Genomic DNA, 17,839 nt, shown 5'->3' with positions numbered 1-17,839 from the left:
CAGGGAGAGGCTCAGGAGGAGCTTCTTCCCCCAGGCCCTCCGGACTCTCAACGAGGGCACTACCTGAGGCCTGTCAGATGCCCCCCGACAGGCACAGAGACTGAGCATAACACTACATAACATTACACACTACACAACACACAACACTACATAATATATGTGGACAAGGACTGTAATACCACGACTTCGCACACACTGCACTACTCCCGGCAACACTAGACTGTACTCGTTGCACTATTACACTATTGCCATGGGCAACTGTACTACTGTAAATCTGTAAATCTAATCTACATAGCTATATTCATATCTTCATAACATTATATATCATTGTATAACAGATCTATTGCACAGTTTTATTCCTCCCTGTATATAATAATTATTTTTATACTAATACATATTTTTAATATATAGTTTTTAAAATATTTTTACTATCTCTATTTTTTCTACTTCCTATCTTAGGAGGCGGCAACCAAGCATTTCACTGCACGTATTTGTATGATTGCGCATGTGACAAATAAAACTTTGAACTTGAATGTTGTTTTCATGAAAAAACTAAATACACACTTACACTTCCTCAGACCTGGTTTCAACATCTGCACTCCACCATGGTCCACACTGGGGGGAGAAACAGACGACGTCACTCATATCCACCATTAAACATTAAACAATATTCCTCAGCTTCTCAGTCTGAGAGACAAAATGTCTGCCAACTCTAACCCCTCTATTAGACACTGCCTCTGCCTGGCAGCAAGCCTCTCCAGACCTGAGAGAGTCCAGTCTCCAGTGTGGATCCTCCAGTCCAGCAGAGAGCAGCTTCACTCCTGAGGCTCCTGGATGATTGTAGCTCAGGTCCAGCTCTCTCAGATGGGAGGGGTTGGAGCTCAGAGCTGAGGCCAGAGAAGCACAGCCTTCCTCTGTGAGCAGACAGCCTGACAGCCTGCACACACACACACACACACACACACACACACACACACACACACACAGGTACGCTACAGGTACATGTTAGATTTCCTCGTTAGTACACTACTGTGAAATGAATTGGAAAAATACAGTCGAATGCTTACACAAACTGTAACGATCCCAAATACAAATAGTTGACAAAATGATCTGCTTTGTGTTTGAGAGTTCTCAAGTGAATTTCTGACAAAATCTTAGAAGTCAGACAAATGGACAGAATCTATCCGTCAATAATTCTGTCTGCTTCCCGACGGATCAGTGTGGCCGCAGCTAGTGGATTTCTACACACGCGCCGTGGGCCTGTACAGGATCTGGACTTGCTAAGTCTCAACAACAGAGGCAACAAGGAGAGAAAATAATGAAATCTAATCAGGGAAAGCAGTTCACATGGCCTAGAAAGTAACACTAAATCAATCAATTGAAAAAAAATGTATTGGATCTTACTTGAGAGTCTCCAGTCTACAGTGTGGACTCTCCAGTCCAGCAGAGAGCAGCTTCACTCCTGAATCCTGCAGGTTGTTGTTACTCAGGTCCAGCTCTCTCAGACTAGAGGACTGGGAGCTGAGAACTGAGGCCAGAGCTTCACAGCTTCTCTCTGACAGCTGACAGTCATTCAGCCTGAAGAAGAATTAGTGATGAAGATAAACAAGAACTTTGAAAATATATTTTTTCTCTTCTGTAGAAAAGATCACCTCATATATTATTATTATTATTATTATTATTATTATTATTATTATTATTATTATTTTTATAATACATTATAGAATATATCCAGTTATCTGTGAACCTACAAAGATTTATTGGAGGCTTTGACCACTGGCAGCAGCCTCAGAAGACCCTCCTCTGAAGCAGAGTATTTCTTCAGGTCAAACACGTCCAGCTCTTCTTCTGATGACAGTAAGATGAAGACCAGAGCCGACCACTGAGAAGGGGAGAGTCTGACACTGGAGAGACTTCCATATCTCAGGTACTGTTGGATCTCCTCCACTAGAGAACGGTCATTCAGCTCATTCAAACAGTGGAACAGATTGATGCTTCTCTCTGGAGACGGATTCTCCCTGATCTTCTTCTTGATGTACTGGACTGTTTCCTGACTGGTCTGTGAGCCACTTCCTGTCTGTGTCAGCAGGCCTCGTAGGAGAGTCTGATTGGTCTGGAGTGAAAGGCCCAGGAGGAAGCGGAGGAACAAGTCCAGGTGTCCATTTGGACTCAGTAAGGCCTTGTCCACAGCACTCTGGTAGAGGTGTTTTAGTTTAGATTTGTCGCTTGATGGTATAGACCACCAGGATGGTGATTGTGGTTCTGACAGAAGATTGACACCAGTGTTGATGAATGACAGAGAGACATAAACAGCAGCCAGAAACTCCTGAATGCTCAGATGGACAAAGCAGAACACCTTGTCCTGGTTCAGCCCTCGCTCCTCTTTAAAGATCTGTGTGAACACTCCTGAGTACACTGAGGCTGCTCTGATATCAATGCCACACTCTGTCAGGTCGGCTTCATAGAAGATCAGGTTGCCTTTCTCCAGCTGCTCAAAAGCCAGTTTTCCCAGAGAGAGAATCATCTTCCTGCTCTCTGTAGTCCAGAGTGGATCTGTCTCAGCTCTCCCATGATACTTGACATTCCCCTGGATGGACTGAACCACCAGGAAGTGGATGTACATCTCAGTCAGGGTCTTGGGCAGGTCTCCTCTCTCACTGGTTTTCAACACATGGTCCAGAACTGTAGCAGTGATCCAGCAGAAGACTGGGATGTGGCACATGATGTGGAGGCTTCGCGAAGTCTTGATGTGGGAGATGATTCTGCTGGCCTGCTCCTCATCTCTGAATCTCTTCCTGAAGTACTCCTCCTTCTGTGGGTCAGTGAAGCCTCTCACCTCTGTCACCATGTCAACACACTCAGGAGGGATCTGATTGGCTGCTGCAGGTCGTGTGGTTATCCAGAGGCGAGCGGAGGGAAGCAGTTTCCCCTTGATGAGGTTTGTCAGCAGCACATCCACTGAGGTTGACTCTGTAACATCAGTCAGGATCTCGTTGTTCTGGAAGTCTAGAGGAAGTCGACACTCATCCAGACCGTCAAAGATGAACACAACCTGGAACTTGTCAAACCTGCAGATTCCTGCTTCTTTGGTCTCAGTAAAGAAGTGATGAAGAAGTTTCACCAAGCTGTACTTTTTCCCTTTCAGCAGATTCAGCTCTCGGAAAGTGAATGGAAATGTGAACTGTATATCCTGGTTGACTTTGTCTTCAGCCCAGTCCAGAGTGAACTTCTGTGTTAAGACTGTTTTCCCAATGCCAGCCACTCCCTTTGTCATCAATGTTCTGGTTGGTTTGTCTCTTCCAGGTAAGGGTTTAAAGATGTCTTCACATTTGATTGGTGTTTCTGGTCTCTGGTTTCTGTATGCTTTTTCAATCTGTCTGACCTCATGTTCATCATTGACCTCTCCACTCTCTCCCTCTGTGATGTGAAGCTCTGTGTAGATCTGATTCAGAAGTGTTGGGTTTCCTGCTTTAGCAATCCCTTCAAACAAACACTGAAACTTCTCCTTCAGATTAGATTTGAGTTCACGTTGGCAGCAAGGAGCAAGAGTTTCTGAATGAACAAATGACACATATCATCAATAAGTGGATGTGATATTAAATGTGAGAAATGTGAAACTTTCCTTGTAAATGTCTCCATTTAACAACTCCATGGCATCTATTTAGCCCATTACTGGTGGGTATTGACTATTATTGTGTTGTCTTTAAATGTAAACCACTGTGTGCAGCATTTTACACCCACATCAACAGATCAATAATTTAACCAGATTATCCATGGGGATTGTGCTCATTTACCCTTAATGCAAACATTTCTATTTTCCCTCCATCTCCCCTCTCCATCATGTTAAACCTGTTAAAAGCCTCTTACTGCTCTGCAGAGAGTCAGCCAGCTCCTCCTGCTTCATTCTCCTCAGGAAGTGCAGTGTGATCTTCAGAAAAGCCTCTCTGCTGCTCCTCCTCTGCTCTTCCTCCTCACCTTCCACCACCTCCTCATCCTCCCTCTGACTCTCTAAGGATTCTGGGTAATCTGGACTCAGAGCCCTCTGGAACCTTTTCAGCTCGTTCTTCACAAAGGTGACGATGTTCTCCTCAAGGAGCTGGAACAGAATAATATACTGTACATTTTCTGACCTCATCAACAAAAATATTAATAATGCACGTGTCTTATTCTCCACTGTTGATAGGCTGACTAACCCCCAAGTGAAAGTAGCCCCTGAACTGCTCTCCATGTAATGACTTTCCCGCTTTTTTTACTGAAAAGATTCAGAAGATTAGACAAGAAGTCAGCACCTCCATTTCGAGTAAAATTTCTGCGTCACCTTTGTATTTACACAAAATAAATCCAGCTAACATGTTCCAGTTGATTACAAAACACTAGAAGAAGTTGTGTTGCATCTAAAGTCTTCTACCTGCTGCCTTGATAGTCTAGCGACAAGCCTTTTTAAGAATGTTTTTGATTGTATTGCATCAGATTTACTGCAGATAGTCAACAGTTCCCTTTTATCAGGTGATTTCCCTAAGGCTTTGAAAACTGCAGTTATTCAGACTCTTCTGAAAAAGAATAATCTTGATGCCTCAATAATTAGTAATTACAGGCGACATATCGAATCTGCCGTTTTTAAGTAAAATAATCGAAAAGGTTGTCTTCCTACAACTTAACAGTTTCCAATAATACTCTTGATATCTTCCAATCCGGATTCCGGTCCCACCACAGCACTGAGACCGCTCTAGTAAAGGTTTTAAATGACATTTGTTTTAATACAGACTGAGGAAAAATCTCAGTTCTAGTTTTATTGGACCTTAGTGCTGCGTTTGACAGAGGTGGCGGACTCGAGTCACATGACTTGACTCGAGTCAGACTCAAGTCACAAATTTGAGGACTTGAGACTTGCTTGACTAACATAGATAAAAGACTTGACTTGACTTTGACTTGGTATTCATGACTTGAGACTTGATTTAGACTTGAGACAGATGACGCGAAAGGACTTGATTGCCACAAAATGTCAAATATCAGTAAGATTTATAAGATGTAAGCAGGCTGCAACAGTTTTCGTTAATGTTGAAAATAAAACTCAACTTTTCATGACCACTGTCTTTTAACTGATTTAAATGTGGAAACTGGGGTAGATCATCAGAATTTCGTATGACTTGAGTTGTGACTTGCTTGACCTGAGCAATGACTTGACTTGTCTTGCTTGACTTAGCAGGGACTCGACTTGACTTGCTTGATTCTCACCACAGTAACTTGGGACTTGCTTGGGACTTGAAGGTTAAGACTTGATTCTTGCTTGTGACTTGCACATGTGTGACTTACTCCCACCTCTGGTGTTTGATACAGTAGACCATGACATACTGGTAGGCAGACTAGAAAAATGGGTAGGGTTGTCTGGCACAGTCCTAAACTGGTTTAAATCTTACTTACAAGACAGAGACTACTTTGTATCTATTGGTAACTGCGTATATGAGTGAACAAAAATGGCATGTGGAGTTCCCCAGGGATCGATCCTCGGGCCTCTTCTGTTCAATCTCTACATGCTGCCACTAGCTCAAATTATGCAAAACAACAGTATTTCCTATCATAATTACGCAGACGACACTCAGATCTACACAGCTTTATCAACAGATGACTATGGTCCAACAGACTCCCTAAATAAGTGCATTGAACAAATCAATGACTGGATGTGCCACAATTTTCTGCAACTAAATAAAGATAAAACTGAAATAATTGTTTTTGGTGCCAAAGAGGAGAGACTTAAAGTCACTGCTCACCTTGAATCCCTCTCACTGGAGACTAAAAACCAAGTCAGAAAACTTGGTGTAGTTATGGACTCTGACCTAAACTTCAACAGCCACATCAAGACAATTACAAAATCTGCCTTCTATCACCTTAAAAATATCGCAAGAATTAAAGAATTTGTGTCCAAGCAGGACCTTGAAAAACTTGTTCATGCATTTATTTTTAGTAGGCTTGACTACTGTAACAGTGTCTTTACAGATCTCTCTAAAAAAAGCTCTGAGAGAACTGCAGCTCATCCAGAATGCTGCTGCCAGGGTTCAGACCAGGACTAAGAACATGGACCACATCAGACCAGGACTAAGAACATGGACCACATCAGACCAGGACTAAGAACATGGACCACATCAGACCAGGACTAAGAACATGGACCACATCAGTCCAGTGCTGAGATCACTGCACTGGCTTCCTGTGTGCCAAAGAATTGAGTTTAAAATTCTGTTGCATGTTTATAAATCACTTAATGGTTTAGGACCAAAATACATTTCTGATCTCTTTCAGACCCCTCAGGTCTTCAGGTGCTGGTCTGCTTCCTGTCCCCAGGGTCAGAACAAAGCATGGAGAAGCAGCTTTTAGTTTTTATGTTCCTCATGCCTGGAACAAACTTCCAGAACATCGAGGTCTGTCTCAACGTTAGAATCTTTTAAATCAGCTTAAAACTTTTCTGTTCTCCAGGGCTTTTTAAGAAATCTAGGGCATCACTCATCTGCACTGTAATATTTATTTATTTTTATCTTTTATATTTTCTTTTAAATGTGATTTTAATGCACTTTCACTTTTCTTCTTCTTTTTATCTATGTCTTTATTTTTTATTTTATTTATGTAAAGCACTTTGAATTGCCGTCGTGTATGAAATGTGCTATATAAATAAACTTGCCTTGCCTTACATATTAAACTTCCATACAAACATCTGGACACAAAACAAACACAAAACACAAAATCAAATCCATCTTGCAGAGTCTGAAAGCCAACTGATCTAAAGAGTGTAGCATGGAGACTATTATGGTCAGAATGGTTGTTTTTCAGTTTGTTTGTAGCTGAAGTAAAAGGTGCTGTTGTACATTTACACACCATAAATATGGAGTCCAGGTCTGTTTGATGCTCCTGGGCAGACTGACCACTGGAAACCTCTGACCTCTCCTGGTGGACTCTGTGGAGAAAACATGATGCACAACACAACATGAACTCCACTGTAAATGCTGCTCTGATTATTGGATGTGATGTTTTGAAAGAGGAAACTCAATCAACAGAGTATGAAGGACCGGACCAATTCTGACTGTGAATCTGACAACAACAAACCCATCTGTTTTTATCATCAGTTTTAAATAATTACCTTTGATCAATAGAGTGGTGTCCATCTTTGAAGTCAATAGATCGATTCCTTGACCGGTCACTCTTCATGGACACACAGCTGGGTTCAGGAGAGTCTGGTCTCTCCTGCTGGATCCTGATAGAAACATTTTATGAACACGGTGAAGGTATCTGTGTTCTTATGAAGAAGACAATTTTATTTTCTTAGTAATGCTAACGCACTAAGATAATAATGACTTACATATTTTCAGAACAATGTTTATCTTTAAAATTTATAGGTAAAACTATAGACCGGTTGCTCTTCATGGACACACAGCTGGGTTCAGGGGAGTCTGGTCTCTCCTGCTGGACTGGGCTTCAACACAACAGAGACAGAGCTTTTACTCTGAATAATGATGCTGTAATGATTTCACTGCTGAGCTCTGAGATGGAGAACAGTCATGGACAGTTAGAGATCCTCATCTTACCTCTTAGCTTTGGTCCGGCTGTCATGTTCCCCAGACAGAGTGGTTTTAGAGGGAGGGAGCCCCTCCTCTCTCTCCTCAGACAGACTCATAGTAGAGCGAACACCTTTACACAAACACACTGGGCTGATCCATGACAACAAGGTTTCCATCACAGGATATATTATTTCAAGGGCTGATTCTTCCTGTCAGCCCCATGTCACATATACAGAGTGTAGTAATACTCAGACCAGCTGCCCTTTACATCAAATACATTGACCAGCTTCATCTAGAAAGGATTTTTAAGCCTCTGGGACAATTGAGACATGGACTGAGCAAAAGGGAGTTGAGTGAAAGGAAGTGTACCTTTGTATTGGCAAGGTGCCAGTGTTTTACTCACTTGGTGAAGTGGAAGAAATGCACTTCAGTCAAGCTTATCCAAACTGTCAGACTAGTTCTGAGACTTTCTGCATATTTCCCCATTGAGTTCAGATTGCAATCTAACTGTCTCTGATTTTAGCTTTCACTAAAATAGTTCAGGTAAAGCATTCTTAGATAATATCAATTTTACCCTCAATGTCAAACATTAATGTTGAAAATTATGGCACAATGAATTCTAATGAATATTTACATCTGCAAACATTGAAAGTACATTTTGAAAGCACCACCGTCTCATCCCAGTCTACTCTACAGTCATCCAGTTATACAACACAATGTAGGATATTATTCATCAAACATTTATAATGATCCCTGGTAGGGTCTTTACCTGGTGAACTTGCATCCAGATCAAATCAAAGAGACTTTCTAGCTTCATCTATAGAGGAAACACTGAGAGAGAAGACGCTGCTTCTCTCCTTCGTCAGTCCTGGGAGTCTGTGAACATTTGACCTGAGGGTGCGCTCACATCCTCATAACTTTCAGATTAGTCTAGAAACATCAACATAACATCAAACCAGTCTAACCTGTTGCCAGGAACAAAGTCTGTGGCAGAGAAATCCCCGATCAGGAGATTTAGTTGTACTATCTTTTGGTTAGAGCCCCAGAGGCAGAATTACATGTTTACGAGATGCCAAAGCCCGGCCTTACGACCTAGCTGGTGGGGCCGCCAATGATAGAGATGGGAAGGCTGGTCGTGTGAAAAGTCGCCACGGCGTGCGGAGCCATCGCAAAATGACACACGCCGACGCACGCCCATTGGAACTGCATTGGGGCCGTTTTAAAGAGCCGGCTGAGTAAATCCTGTTTTCACTTACTTTTATCAGACAAATGACAAGCAGTGTGAGTCTGAAATCTGAGATCTATATAGATTATCTGTCTGAAAGGACCTACTAAAGAACAACTACTACCATTACAACTACTACTATTGGTAATACTAATGCTGCTACTATTGACAACTACTACTACTACTACCAATCATAGTAACACTAATAAGTGTAATAATAATAATACATATAACACAAATATGAATTCTAACACAATAATAATAATATTAATAATAATAACAATTATATGAACTATATTTGAATACTACATGAAAAATATTAAATGCATTAAAATGTGCTTTGCAGGCAATAAAAACATAAACATTATTATAAAGACATTTTCAATTCCAAGGCATGAATTAAAAACAGGCTTACACAACCTTCAGAAAAAAATGAGAATAAAATAGGTCAAAACAAGTGATATGAAAGCCTGTCAGTAAATGTGTTTTCTGATCTGATCTCCAGTATGAAGGTGACTTCACCAGCCTCCGCTCCTCAGGCAGGACCTTCCAAAGCCCAGGAGCCTGGATGGTAAAAAGGCCCTGTGACCTTTGACCTTTAGCCCAGACTTCAGAGTGTCCAGGAAGACACTGAGGTCTCTCCCCGGCCCGTCCATCTCTGCTGACCAGGTGAGGAGGGAGCTGAGGAGGCTCCATCCCAGCAAGACTGTGGGTGCTGATAGCACCTTGGCCCCAGGGTGCTGGAAACATGGACCAATCAGCTGTGAGGCTCCTGCAGCTTCTCTTCAACCTCTCACTGAGCCTGCAGAGGGCGCCACCGCTGCAGACAACATCCTGTATCGTCCCCATGTTGAAGAAGGGCCGGTCCGGCGTCCTGAAGCCCTACAGAGCAGAGGGACTAACATCCAGCACATCATGAAGACCTTGGAGAGCTTGTCTTGGATCATCTTAGACCTCTTGTGAGACTCCTGCAGCCTCTGCAGTCTGCCTACCAGACTCATATAGGAGTGGACGATGCTGCATCGTCTTCCTGCTCCACAGGGTTTACTCCCATCTGGATAAACATGAAGACACAGTGGGAATCATGTTGCTTGGTTTCTCCACTGCTTTAACATGTAATACCATCCAGCTCCTCCTGGATAAATCATGTCACCTACAGAAGTTCTCAGTATGGAGGGATTAGAGGAGGAGAGGAGAGGAGGATTGCAGCAGACTGGTGAAAAATAACTCAGTTTGCTCTCTTCAACTGTTCATACATTTTTTGTTGTTGTTGAATTAGTGTCAGATACAGTCGGCCTAGATACACACACACACATTGTGACTAGCCGTGTGTTTGTCCTCCATTTTATTATTATTGTAGCCCAGTTAAATTTATATTCAATTTATTTATAGGACTGAACGTGTTAAAACTGCTATTGTCCGTCTTTCCCACTAGGGGGCGGTAATGGTGCTGTAGAGGATTTGTACTGCAGAGTGGAGACAGAGAATATATATACAGAAGATGTACTGTATGTGTGTATGAGTGTGTGAATGAATGTATTTTATATTATAATAGATATATATGAAAAAAATAACTCAGTTTGCTCTCTTCAACTGTTCATACATTTCTTTTTTTGGTGAATTAGTTTCTTTTAGAAAAGCTCCTGACTTTTAGAAACCAGACTACTCACTAGCTGGTTTAAACTTTATGGTAATATTAGCTAAGGCAGGTAAACATGATAGTAAACTCTCATGATAATAAAATAGTAAACTGGATATAAGTATCCAGTTTACTATTGTTTTTTACTGTCAGTGTAAGTTTAGTTTCCATGGTAATATACAGAATATTCTATTCTGTTGTTTCATGTTTGTATGAATTTTATTATCATATATTAGGTTATCACATATTTAGTTTTATCAGCAACGGTCATATGAGCATCATGAATACTTTGTGCATGTAAACACAGGTAGGACCTACTGTTTTATACCAGTCACTTTCTTGTCAGTCCAGAAGGGGGCGCTGCTGATCTCTGACAATAAATGTTTCCTGAAACTGCCCTTTATAAGAGTACAATAGTACAATATTATCTCCTACAGATCACCTATATACTACCACATTTACCATTCTAAAATAGATTTTTGAACAGACTGCTCCTTTACTTTCAGAGCAGAAACAGAAAGCAGAGCAACAATATAAAAGTACAGAAAGCCAGCCGACCTGCACACATGCTGTAGTCAGCAGAATCCAACAGAGGGCGTCCTCACTCCACACAAAAACCTCATCCAGAAGACAGAGAGCCTGCCATTATTATTAGATAGATAGATAGGTAGATAGATAGAGAGAGAGAGAGAGAGAGAGAGAGAGAGAGAGAGAGAGAGAGAGAGAGAGAGAGAGAGAGAGAGAGATATAGATAGATAAATAGATAACATTGAAACCACTGGTTAAACACACACACACACACATACTGCAGTGTAGACGTCAAATTATAATAATAATTTAAAAAATCATATGTATTATTAATTTTAGTCTTTCTCCTCTTGTGCCCCCCCCCAATCAAGTGAAAGGCATCAAAGTTTCTTGTTGCCTCATGGCTATTTTTTTTTCTTCTTTAACTTAAAGCCCTTCTGTTCCAGTTTACAGGTATGAAGTTTCCCCATCTGTCCACTAGAGGGCGCTGCGCACCACTGACTTATTTATTTTTTCTTCCTATAATGGAAGTGAACGGGAGTTGGCAGGCTTCCTCCAGAGACTTTGTTTACAAACTTTGTTTTGGGTCTGTACCAGATCAGTTGCTATGGTAACAGCATGCCACATGAGGCAGAAGTGGAGATATTAATTGAAGTTACTGTAGAGAAGTTCTATTTAACAACAGACTGAATGAGTTAAGCTGCTGTTGTCCGTCTTCCCCACTAGGGGGCGGTAATGCTGCTGTAGAGGATCTGTACCGCACTGTGAGGCTGAGAGTGGAGACAGAAGAGAGAGAGCAGCGCTGAAGAAGTGAAATTAAAAGTGAAGAATTTGTCTCATCTAAACAGTAAAAGTAACAGAAGTGCAGTTCGCTGCTCTCAGCAGCAGCTGGACTTCACTGGGAGACCAGGGAGGATCGCTGTCTGGGTTTATTTTACACATTCTCCGCTCACTTTCTCTCCTTCATCGTTTGCTAGCAAAGCCGAGAGGTTAGCTGAGCTTCAGTTAGCTTTGATGGAAAAGATAAAAGCTTTCATGACACTGACTTTGGTTTTATTGATTTATGTGACTGTGAAAGATTAAAAAAACAAAAAACAATCAGAGAATGTGAGCTGACTATCCCAGAATTGATGGATGAATGAAGTTTATTGGCAATCTGCAATAATGAGGCAAAACATCAGTGGTGTAAGGTAGTTATGACGGGCCCCAGTGCTAGTTATGAAGCACACACACCATTAGGCGTATATATATTTTACCAACAATGTGTTGGATTTTACAGTCGAATAAGTTACTCAGGCTATTGTACTGGGAAAGTAGAAAGGTCAAAGAGAAAGCTATCAGAAGCATGGATAGACTCTGATGCCGTGACGTAAACAGACAAAACAAGCATCAGGCCTCAGAGCAGAGGAGCTGTCTATTTCACTGTCTGAAAATGACCGCTGACTTTAACAAAAGGCAATAACCTCACGAGTGCACTCCTATTTGATATAAAGGCAAGAGATGATAGTAAAGTGAAGCCTGCAGCACATGACGAGACAAGACAGCTGCAATATTTAACAAAAAACACCATGTCCTGAAAACTGGCCAGCTACACACAGTCTGCATAAACCCCATCAAATGATGATTTTACTACACAACAAACAGCCTTATTTCTGCCATACATCCTACATATAAAAATCAACTCTGCATTAACGACATCTATGAATACAGCCTGCCGGTACACTGTGTGTAGGGCCTAGACACCAGAATGTCACTCGTTGTCAGTTCCGCTAAAATCACCTTAATATCCCCTTATTATTCATAACGAGACTAACAATGTATCACCCAGGGCCCGTGGCAAGTGCCTTTATAATTCTCAACACCTATGACTTTTCTAAACTGTGTTTTAGTACCGCTGTGGGCCTGTGGTTCGTCAACAACAGGGCCGTAACATTATACTCCCCATAGTCTACCTATACAATTTACAAGCACCAAGCAAGTACCATAATGTATGTAGAACTTGTCTTTAAATTGATATCTAACACAATAGCCTAATGTTACGATTATATAGGACTAACGTTATATCTAGCTTGCTATCCTAACGTTACCTGCTGCATGGTTGTTGACACACCACTGAGGGCAGCGATGCTGATGCCAGGAGGGGGCAGGGGGGGCAGGGGGGGGCAGGGGGGCCCGTGGGCTGCCGACTGTTTATAAAAAAGCCAAAGGAATCTAATTTAGGGAGCTTTGCTACCTTCTCCTCCTGTTCTTTTCTGTCTTGTCTTTTCTTACTGCTGCTTTTATGTTTGAAAGGCCTGACTGCTCGCTCGGCTTGTCAGTCTTGACGTTCAGATTTTGCGCCTAAACTAGCTTTATCGCATCGTCTCGTCACATGATCAAATAGAGACTTGACATTGGACAACAACACACAGGCGCATTTCAGAGATGGCAATCTGAATGACTCACAAGGGCCAGTTCTCCACCCAACGCATTGCTGGGGCCCCGCTGTCTCTCCAGGCTCCCCTACCCCACGGGCCCCAGTGCAACCGCACTGCCTGCACTGTCTGTATTTACGCCCCTGTAAAACATGTGAGTGGAATGGTCGGTCTCTCTCTCTCTCTCTCTCTCTCTCTCTCTCTCTCTCTCTCTCTCTCTCTCCTACAGAAGTTCCATGAAGAAGTTATCTACCTTAAAACTGAAGAAGAGGAGGATCGGCTGTTTATGTCTCTGTTCTGTTTGATATGAGATGTGTTGAACAATCACAATCACAATCCTTTTATTGTCCAAGTATACTGATGAAATGAATGTTAATTAGAACCTCCAGAATATTGTAACACTATGTAGTTATATTTCACCTTTATGACCATTGTTAGTAGATTTTGATTTTGATTTTTTACTTAGTAATTTGTAATTTTATTTTCTATTATCATATTTCTGTGTTTAATACAAGACATTAGATTGCATTGAATCTAATTACCTAATTGTACCTTCTTTTACATATTTTACATATTTTATGTATGTGTATATATGTGTATACATACTGTATATGTATATATATGTATGTATGCATATGTGTATGTATATATGTATACTGTGTATATTGTTCATTGTTCTGCTTTGGTAATAATGGCTGATTACCATTCATGCCAATAAAGCTAATTTAAATGTAATATTTGCACATACTGGAATTTAGCTTAGTGGTTGCTTGTGTGCTTTGTTAAAAGACAGAAAGAATAAAACACAATATAACCAATAAAAACAGTACATAAAAAAACAGTATAGGCCTATATATAAAACAGCATATAAATAAACCCAAAACAAATAGAAACAGTAAAAGAATAAGATAAGATTAAAATCAAATACAGAATATAGCATTGCACTGTAAGTAATTGTACTGTTTGAATATTGCACTATGTTGGATAAAATAAATCAATAAATGGGTTGTATTGTATTTGCACTAAAGGTCCAGCTGACTGAACTCCTGTCAGTCATCATGTGCAGGTCGGTCAGATTCATCACCGACTGGATGATGATGAGGCAGAGAGGTCAGAGGTCAGAGGCGACAGGCATCCCAGCATCCTCGCTGATTGGCGAACACAAGTCGGCCATCTTGGATTGTAGCGGGGAAGAAAGATTGATGCGGTGAGCTGCTTTTTATTCCTTTATTTTGTGTCAAATATTATCACCTCTCAGTCCCGAGAGGAAAACAACTCTCCGGTTGCAGCTCTCGTGCTCCCGGGCCGCGGGAGGCGGCGGGCCGGGACGCCGGGACTCAACCCGACAGCTTCGGCTTCGTCGCTTTTTGTTGTTGTTTCGGGGAACAAACCGACGGAGGCGGAGCAGGCCCAAACCCGAACAAAAACACAGCTGCCCCCCCTCCGCTCCTCTCTGTCTGTCTAACTGTGTAGAAAACCACACAGCCAGGATCTCCCGTGGCTTATCAGTTGACGTTATAGCGGTTCTGATCTTTACACATGGCGCCATGTTCTCATCTAGCTGGATAGTTCGCTCGGTAGTAAGCATTAGCTACCATGCTAACCTTTCCATAGCTCCGTATGCAACTAACGCGCGCTAGCCCGGTAGCATTAGCCGCTGCTACACACCACAGGTAACTGACTAATGCTAGTTAATGACAGTTATTTGTTTGTAACACAGTCTGGGCGCACTAAACACGGGATGAGAAGTCAGTCTGTGCGGATAGTTAGCTAGCCAGCTGGTGGTGTAGCGTCAGAAGCAGCCAGAGAGATTAGCAGAGCTAACAGCTAGCTAGCTTGTGACAGTGCTGCATCGTTAGCTTCTGAGCGAGAGACACAGGCTGCAAACCGCTTAGCTGTTGTTTACAGCTGGCAGCTCAGGGGTTAGAAAACTTTTATAGCTCCCAACCTGCAACACACAGGTTCACAAGCACTGTGACAAACTATATTACAGTTTTACAAGCTAGCAATCACTTGGTTAGCTGTTGTTTGCTAATGCGCTACAGTGAACTTCTGTTGAGCTGGGGAACAGAGCTGCTGCTGGACCGGCTCGTGTTCCTGTCGCTTCCTCTGAGCCGCTTCACAGGTTACAGCGGCTCGTTTCCAGCTCTGGGAGAGTTTTCCATGTTAACCAAATGCAGCTATGGGTGTATTTATTTTGCATTGGATTTTCCATGCATCCATCTCGATTTTTAATCTGGCTGATGCTCTTATCCAGAGTGATTTATAATGTGTGCACTGGTAAGAGTTCAGTGTTTGGCTCAAAGACGGTCTGTTGACGGTCTGTTGACAGGCTACTGACAGGCTACTGACAGGCTGTTGATGGACACACACCGGCAATTGCCAGGATCAAACCTGTGACTTTCTGGTTACAGCAAGTTTGCACCAGCCACCCGGCCCTGCTGCCCTTTCAGACAGAATAAATTAAAATACATATATGTACCTTTAAAGATTGTTATGTCCGAGGAAGAGTATAACAGCCCCTAATGGTTTTGTCAACACCTTAACCTCTGAACAAGCTCAGGAAAACCTAGTGATGACAAACTCCATGTAAGGCGCTGTTATCCCAGTGTGTACTGTAATTAAATGTCGTTTTAATCAGAAAATATTACACACCCTGTCGAGCATCACTCAAGACTTTATCTGAATTGTAAGGAGCTGCTGGTAAATTCACCGCACAGATAATCCAAACACCAAAACAGGTGCAAAAGTGGAGATTTTATTGAAACACAAGTTACTTGGTGTGTCGCTTGCATGCCGAATTTACCGGTCGGTCCTGAAAACAGCAAATGAAACTGTAGTGATCCTGAAATATCTGCAGCTATCTTTAGTGGAGTTTCGCGCGGCGATGTCTCCGTACCATCTCCCCTCTCTGTAGTGGCAGTTGTGTGACTCTGTCCTGTCCTGTCCGTCGGTGTCGTGTGTTTTCCAGGTGACACGCGGCATGTTTGGTGCTAACAGGAAGAAGTTTGTGGAGGGAGGGGTGGAGAGCGACTACGCCGACGACTCCAGCCTCTACTACAGCCAGCAGTCCATGTTCCCTCCTCACCGCACTGACAAAGACGTAAGCTGTCCGTCCGTCTCTGCACCAGGCATCAGTTGTGTTGCCTAATTTAAAATCTCTGTGTGACTCTGGTAGAGTCTTGGGTCGTGTCTCTTCCTCCAGGATAAAACCCCAAATCAGTGATTCTGTGATCTGTTGCTCCGGTAGAGCAGACTGGAGAATTGTGTTTTTTTCTCTCTCCATTCACTGCCATCGTCTGGAGGAACAGTCTGAAAATCACTTCTAGCACATAAAGGAACGCAGAGCAGATTCTGACAATATATAACACTTTTTTTCACTTACTTACAATTATTGATTAGAAAAGAAAGAGATTCACTTCAAAACAATTCAGCATCAGGACTAGTTTTTATTATATTGTTAGAAAGTTACATTACTTGCACATACAGTTCACAGTAAGTTTGCCGCAACTCTGGAGATACACACGGCTTCTGTCTCTGTTGGAATACACATACATCTGTTCCGTATTTTAGCCACATAAATGTATATAAATGCCAAGGTTTTGCTTATTGTAGTCATTTATCACCATGTCAGTAAACAAAATAGACATAAACCAATGTCGCTTAAAGGTCTATATTCTCTCCAGAGTTTTATTTTGTGTCTTTCTGTCCATTCAAAGCTGTGTGTGTGGTGTCATGAACCAAAAACACTCTCAATCCATTTCTCCACGTTCATTTTCCAGCATCTCTCTGAGCCTTACCAAGAACAGGCCGTTTCTGTCGCCGTGTCTTTAAGGCTCATTAATATTCACGACCGCTCCGTTCCGATTGGCTAACCGTTTCGAGAGCGAAACGTGAGACGCCGCGGCCCGGCGGCTACAGGTAGGGAAAACTCTCCGGTAATAAACGACGACGACCGCTCGACCGCTTTGAAAAAAACACTTTGTTAGTCTGTTATTTCTTACAGAAATGATAATGAGCGAACCTTTGTGACGCCACAAAGTTACGTTTCTCTCTCAGAGAGATGCTGGAAAATGAACGTGGAGAAATGGATTGAGAGTGTTTTTGGTTCATGACACCACACACACAGCTTTGAATCGACCTCAAGACACAAAATAAAACTCTGGGAAGTGAGAATATGGGACGTTTAAAGCTTCAAAAGCGCAATAATAAACAACGGCGCATAATGAGCAGGTGAACATAGAGGCTGTATATTCACTGTGCTCATTATGCGCTGTCGTTTATTTCTGCCACTCTGGAAGCCCACTTCATCCCACTGTTTTATGACAATATTACGAATCATGATTTCACCACAATATGACTCCATTTAAAGACGATATGCGGTAATATTGAATTGTCACTATATGTATTTAATTGTCTATATGTCCAACTATAGAGGAGTGATGTAAACTTGATAAATTGAAAAGTGGATGATTTGTTTGTGTCTGTT

The 17,839-nt window shown here is 42.0% G+C and overlaps 1 protein-coding gene and 1 pseudogene across 2 annotated transcripts in view; one reads left to right on the top strand and one right to left on the bottom strand.

Moving 5' to 3' along the window:
* Positions 1-1,747: 1,747 nt before the first annotated feature.
* On the bottom strand, positions 1,748-14,899 carry LOC139918758 (protein NLRC3-like). Its single transcript, XM_078281933.1, has 7 exons — positions 14,602-14,899; positions 9,693-9,823; positions 9,359-9,651; positions 7,127-7,240; positions 6,865-6,943; positions 3,868-4,096; positions 1,748-3,552 (listed from the first exon to the last, which is right to left on the bottom strand). Exons 1-7 carry the CDS (start codon positions 14,897-14,899, stop codon positions 1,748-1,750), a joined length of 2,949 nt encoding a protein of 982 aa, XP_078138059.1.
* Positions 14,900-16,321: 1,422 nt separating this feature from the next.
* Positions 16,322-17,839, top strand: part of LOC139915986 (CCR4-NOT transcription complex subunit 2-like) — a 14,179-nt pseudogene continuing 12,661 nt past the window's right edge. Inside the window, exon 1 of the transcript XR_013504085.1 lies at positions 16,322-16,453. The product of XR_013504085.1 is annotated as a CCR4-NOT transcription complex subunit 2-like (transcript). The remainder of the gene's footprint in view (positions 16,454-17,839) is intronic.

This window comes from Centroberyx gerrardi, chromosome 24, assembly GCF_048128805.1.
Source record: "Centroberyx gerrardi isolate f3 chromosome 24, fCenGer3.hap1.cur.20231027, whole genome shotgun sequence".
Classification (NCBI taxonomy): Eukaryota; Metazoa; Chordata; class Actinopteri; order Beryciformes; family Berycidae; genus Centroberyx; species Centroberyx gerrardi.
This window is presented reverse-complemented; position numbering and strand designations above follow the sequence as displayed.

Bases quoted from the DNA above. Each gene is read 5' to 3' on its own strand.
- LOC139918758 (XM_078281933.1), bottom strand. From the start codon at position 14,899: ATGGCGCCATGTGTAAAGATCAGAACCGCTATAACGTCAACTGATAAG. The intron at 9,652-9,692 runs GTCTTCATGATG...TCTGCTCTGTAG, and splicing joins TCCAAGACAAGCTCTCCAAG to GGCTTCAGGACGCCGGACCG. The intron at 6,944-7,126 runs GTAATTATTTAA...TTTTCTCCACAG, and splicing joins CACCACTCTATTGATCAAAG to AGTCCACCAGGAGAGGTCAG.